Source organism: Triticum aestivum, chromosome 3D (assembly GCF_018294505.1).
Source record: "Triticum aestivum cultivar Chinese Spring chromosome 3D, IWGSC CS RefSeq v2.1, whole genome shotgun sequence".
NCBI classification, from domain to species: Eukaryota; Viridiplantae; Streptophyta; class Magnoliopsida; order Poales; family Poaceae; genus Triticum; species Triticum aestivum.
This window is the reverse complement of record NC_057802.1, coordinates 509,035,603-509,041,602: the sequence shown is the minus strand read 5'-3', so window position 1 is coordinate 509,041,602 and position 6,000 is coordinate 509,035,603. Positions and strand designations below refer to the sequence as shown.

The window sequence follows — 6,000 nt, the reverse complement described above, 5'->3', positions numbered from 1 at the left end:
TATGTGTATGTTGCAATGGAAACAGTGATAAAAATATATATCTTCAATACCACATCAGTGCCGAAAATGTCACTTTTCATGAGGCAAAGGGAATGCCGTGCCCCCAGGCCCCCTGCAGATGCAGCTTTGTTGTACACAATCTATTGATGTGCACTATACAGCGGGTGCCCAGGCAACTCGTTATACAGTAGATATAAGAAATGTGACATTCTACAACTGATCATAACTTCCATCCACAAGCAATAGTATCGCAAATTAGGGTATCATTTGATCTGCTTGTCAAGAAATTCATCGATTTTCTGGCAATCACATGGAGCAAGAAAAGTCATGTTAGCAACAAAAAACATTTCCATTCAAATAAACAGACCAAACCAGGTATGAACGCATGGTAAAAACAAGAGCAATCTACAACAGTGACAATTGCGGTTCAAATCGCCATCGCCACACAAACTTCTTTCCTATTACTACTAAGGATAGCATAACAGCTTGGCGTAAATCCTATATATAAAAATCCTTGGCGCACACGCTTTCAATACAGGAACAGAACTAGTCAGAGTCTGAGTTGCCAGTATCTGATTGTCGAACGCTTCGCTTGCTGGCAGCAGCTTGCTTGGAAGGATTTGCAGGCCCCTCCCCGTCGAGGAAGATCACTTGAGCTTTCGCAATGCGTTCCTCCAGATCTTCAGTGCTGAAGTCATCTTTACCACCCAGCTCATCAAATCCAACCTGGTAGTAGCAGAAATAATAGTTTAACACACACGCCTGATGACATTTTTTTTTTCACACAGCTGAAGAACAAACTGTTAAGAGCAGTCTTACCACATAATCCTCAACCTTGGCATTCTTCACTAGGGCAAGAGTTGGGAGCACAACAACCCTTAGTTTTTCAGTCAGAAAGGGAGCCTTTTCAGCATGGACTTTGATAAACCGTGTTTCTACATGCTGTTTAGCAAGAATCGACATGTGTTTGTCCATAACCTGCAGCCCAATAGAGGAGAGATGTAAGAAAATACTTTTGGACAATGCAAGTTTCAGCTAAATAACACTGCAATCATCAGTGCCACATGACAAAAACAACATAAAGGCACTAAATAGGAACAAATACTTGCAGCACCGTCACAGCGTTCTTCTGAGTCACAATGGCACACTTAGATGTGCATTCAAGAAGAAAAAATGGTTCAAGCTTATGTTCAAAAATTGACATGAACCAAAATTCTCAAACAATCTACATGACAACGTCTCACATATATTTTTCTTTCAAAAATTCTCGAAATTTAATCCAACCTTCATTGCCATATCCTTGATCTCTAGTGTTCAAACCAGCCACTTGTTTTGTTCAAAATTCTTGAACTAAAATTATAAAACAGAAACCAACAAAAGTGAACTTTGTCCAAACCCTGTTTTAAAAAATCATAAAAAAGAACCTAATAATTTCACCAAGCTGTATCTTGGCACCTCCAGCACTCTTCATGTTGCGAGATGATCAAGTTCAGTTCAACTTTCCAGCATAGCATCCCAACAATAGCTTCAGCTTCTAGAAGGAAAATTCTTCAAGGACTCAAATAATTCTGAGATGAAGTCAGGCCTGAGTTTTGACTTCTAAGAGCATCTCCAACAGCCGCGCCAAAAGACGCGCGCGCGCGGTAAATTGGCTTTTTAGCGCGCGGGGGACGTTTTCGCGCGCTCCAACGGTGGCGGGAAACTTGCGCGCGCGGTAAACGATCGCGCGCGCGGGAAAAGGCGGCCACTCGCGCGCTAGATTTGGCGCACCGCGTCCGGCGCGCCTATAAATTGCAGCGCCCTCTGCCGCTCTCTCCATCTCTTCATCGCCCTCTGCCGCCCTCTGCCGCCGACACGCCACCACTGCGCCACCATGCCGCCTCGCCGCCGGGGAGGTTCGGGCTACCGCCGCGTCCGCGTGCGTCCGTCCGGCACCTACTCCGCCTTGATCCGGTTGGGCGGCGGTGTGCGCCTCGGCCTCGGAACCTTCGACACCGCCCAGGATGGCGCCCGCGCGTATGACGCTGCGGCATGGCACCTCCGGCGGTCCCGTTGGGACATGAACTTCACCGACGTGGCGACGCGAGAGCGGGCACAGGAGTTGGCGCCTTTCCCGCGGCTTATCACCGACGAGGATCGGCGCAGAAACCGGAGGCGGGAGCGCCATCTCAGCCTGGCCGAGATGGACGAGGAAGCCATGGCGCTATGGAGGCAACGCTTCCCGCAATATATCATCAACAAGGAACAGTTCTTCGCCGAGAGGAGGGCGGAGAGGGAGGAGAGGAGGAAGGAGCGAGCCGCCTATCGCGAGGACAAGCGAACGCGGAAGGCGGTCGCTAAATACAACGAAGCGCTAGGAGATGCGTCCTCTTGGGACTCCGGCGACGAGCGTTTCCTTAACGCCTACGCTCCGACGTCGGAGGAGGACATCACCGAGGTAGAGTTCAAGTCGGACTAGTAGTAGTAATTTTTCGTTTTATATTTCGGTATCTACGGAACCAAATATGTATTGAATTTTATAGCGCGCCTGCTGGAGCGGCGTGGGTGCGCTTTAATTTGCGGCGACCGCTGGAGCCAGCACACCGCCGCGCGCAAAAGCTGGCTAACCCGGCGCTGTATTCTGACTTTTAGCGCGCGGTGGAGATGCTCTAAACACATGCACAAGTGGACACGCTCTGGATATGCACAAAGCCAAGAGTGAACCATTGCAAATCCCTCCCAAATCCCCCTAAATCTCTCTCTGGAGATGGAGCTGTTACTGATCCATTGAAATTTTGAAGCAATTATCAGTTGGCCACCCCCAAAAAATATTACTCAGCTCGTAAGTTTTTTAAGCCTCCCTGGTTAACATAGGAGATTCATCCAGAATGCAAACCTCTTTTCACAGTCCTGAAAAGGGCAATTTTCAACAGCAAGATGCATTCAACACTCAACATAAAATGACTCAAGCACATGTGTTAGCCCTGCCTGACTTTACAAAACAATTTATAGTAGATGCAGAGACATGTGCTTATGGTATTCGTGCAGTCCTCATGCACGGTGGCAGGCCTATCTCTTTTTTCAGCAAAACAACTGTTCCTAGGGCATCTGCTCTCTCCACTTGTTATAAAGAGGCAATGGCCATCATTGAAGCATTAACAAAAATGGAAACACTATTTTGCTACTTCTTCCTTGATCACAAGAACAGTTCAACAGAGTCGCAAGTACATCCAAGAGCAGAAACTGAGAGAGGGCATTCTACACAAGCTATTGGTCAAATTACTGGACTATAATTATACTATTAAATATAAACAAGGCAACAAAACAGAGTAGCCGGTGCTCTCTCTAGAGTTCAGCACAAATTGCACTCTATTTGCTAGTACTGCAAAAGCAGCTTGGATTGCTGAAGTGGTTGCTAGCTACAACCAGGATCAGAGATGCAACGATCTAATCACCCAGCTGACGACTAGCCTGGACTCCCTTCCCAATTATAATTTCAAGCAAGGAGTGGTCCAACATAAAAACAGAGCCATTGTAGGTTCACAGAATGCCCTCAGAAACAAATTAATCTCTACACTACATAATTCAGAGTTTTTTTCCGAGAAAACGCAAAAGACCTTTGCGTTTCTTTTCATTGAAAAGGTAGAAGTTCAGTTACAATCCTCCGAAGAGGTGCGGTACATAATTCAGAGTTGGGTGGGAATTCAGGCCGTAGAGCTACATATAAAAGGATTAAGCTCCTTTTCCATTGGTCTGGTATGAAACAAGACATTCTTGACTTCGTCAAGCAATGCCACGCTTGTCAAATCAATAAACCCGAGCACACTTAGTACCCTGGACTACTACAACCTCTCCACATTCCAGACTTTGCTTCGTACCATATTAGTATGAACTTTGTTGGGGGTTTGCTTGGTACCATATTAGTATGGACTTTGTTGAGCATTAGTAATGTCTTTCAACTCTCTCCTTAGTTCTTGTGCCAAATCCAAATCGGCATCTAAATCTAAATGTGAATAGAAGTGGTACGTGATGGCACTTGCAGGTCCACCTAACAGATAAAATTCATCCAATAAGTATGGCCTTCACCTCTAGGGCAGCAGCCCTCGCGCATTTTCGCAAACACAAGGATGTTGGACTCCATAAATAATAATAATCAGACACCAAGCATTTGTGAGTGCGCCGGCTAAACAATTATTCAAGTTTCATTTAACTCATAAATGGCAAGTAACTTAAGTTGGAAGGAGTGAGAAGTGCTAAGTTAAAGAGCATGGTTTGTGCAGTACAGATGGAGCAGCCGACGTCCGTATTGCAGATCCCAGAGCAATTTCAGGGGTTGGGTAAAGAACCAGGTCGAAACGAAAGCATTAACCCAGCTCAAGATATCCGGATCTACGAAAGGCACGGCATTATCATTGCCAATCGAATATGATTTACCACGAGATCCACATCTAAACAATCCGATCTAAACATGTTCTGTACAGGAGTGAAATGAAAAGAAGGAAGCCAAGAAAGGAGCGCACCTTGCACGGCCAGTTGTCGCGGTAGAAGTGGCACACCATGCGCTCGCTGGCCTTGGCGGCGGAGAAGAACTCTTTCTCGGGGACCTCCGTGTACTCGCCGTGCCCCAGGGCCCGCCACTTGGCCCGGCGCTCGGCCGCGCGGCGCATCTGCAGAATCCGGCGCTCGCGGAGCGCCTCGATGTCGTCCGGGTCGAGCCGCTCGAGCGCGGCGATCTGCTCATCTAGCTTGTCCTCGACCGCCTTCGCGGCCGACAGCACTTGCTTCTCCAAGATCTGCGGTCGTTTGGGCACGCCGGGTCAGAGAAAAGGAGATGGGGAAGCGGGCGGAGCGCGACGGGCCGGAGATTGTTTACCTGGCCGATGACGCCGTCCATGGCGGCGGCGGCAGCGGGAGGATGGAGACGGAGACGGCGATCGGGGAGACGGGGGAGAGGGGCGGCGTGGAGTGAAGAGGGAATCTGGGTGGAGTTTTGCTGCGGCAGTTCGGCTCCGGGCCCTTTGTCGGCTACTTGAATCTCCAGAAAATCGATTTTTTTTTATTGTGAGTATATTAAAACAAGATTATAGGTTATGTCAATTACACCCCAACCTTTACAATGACACAGTATCAATATCAAGATCCATATAAAAATGTACACAACCAGTCATAAAAAAAAAGGCCAACAAAGCCAACAATTTGCAATACACTGACAACAACGACGCACGAGCTAGATACTGTAAACAAAGCCCCCAAACCCGTTACCCAGAGAGCAGTAGTAAGGGTGGGATTCAAGTCCAGCCAAGGCTCGACTCATTAGAGCCCGTTAAGATAACGAATTAGGTCGGTTTGGCTCGTTAATATAACGAGCTCATATTCAAACTCGGCTCGATTTGTGTAATTCGCGGGCCAAGTCGTTTGACTCGTTGACCTCGCTATAGACCAGAATAACAAAATACGTGCATTATGTATGCAATTAATCTATAAAATATATTCGTAGACACCTACATTTCTTCACATATTGCAACAATCAATAATTTACACTGTAATGACCTCAGATCAAAACATGACTCGGCTCAACTCGTTAGTCAGTCATCGAGTTCGAGTCGAGTCGAGCCGAGTCATGAGCTACTTGTTTAGCTCACGTGTTTCAAGTAAAATTCCAGCTCAAATGACATGAGCAGAATCCAAAGCAATGCCTACAACAAGGACACAACATGTGAAACATCGCAATCACCAGGTGCAACCATCGACCTAGGGTTTCACCCCGGAGCTCGAGACTCGATGCTTGAAGAGCCACCAAGACAAAGACACACCATCTGTTGTTATCGATTGTCGCCACCCTTTTGCTGACGAAGACGAAGCTGCATGAAAGCATCCACATATCATTGTCATGGGGAACTAAAATACAACATGGCATACATGTATGGAGGTAGCCGACCACGTGCATATTCTTTGCATACATATCACCACGAGGTCAAATCAATGCATGCGAGCATAGAACTGTCACAAACTCTTAGAGTC

General features: G+C 47.1%; 1 protein-coding gene across 1 annotated transcript; it reads right to left on the bottom strand.

The window, feature by feature from the left end:
- Positions 1-330: 330 nt before the first annotated feature.
- On the bottom strand, positions 331-5,011 carry LOC123080068 (thioredoxin domain-containing protein 9 homolog). Its single transcript, XM_044502929.1, has 4 exons — positions 4,853-5,011; positions 4,500-4,772; positions 820-978; positions 331-726 (listed from the first exon to the last, which is right to left on the bottom strand). Exons 1-4 carry the CDS (start codon positions 4,871-4,873, stop codon positions 547-549), a joined length of 633 nt encoding a protein of 210 aa, XP_044358864.1. The 5' UTR covers positions 4,874-5,011; the 3' UTR covers positions 331-546.
- Between the last annotated feature and the right edge of the window lie 989 nt (positions 5,012-6,000).

Coding starts and splice junctions, on each gene's coding strand:
- LOC123080068 (XM_044502929.1), bottom strand. CDS start 4,873: ATGGACGGCGTCATCGGCCAG. Junction 4,773..4,852: donor TGGACGGCGTCATCGGCCAG/GTAAACAATCTC, acceptor AAACGACCGCAG/ATCTTGGAGAAGCAAGTGCT. Junction 727..819: donor CCAAGGTTGAGGATTATGTG/GTAAGACTGCTC, acceptor TGCTACTACCAG/GTTGGATTTGATGAGCTGGG.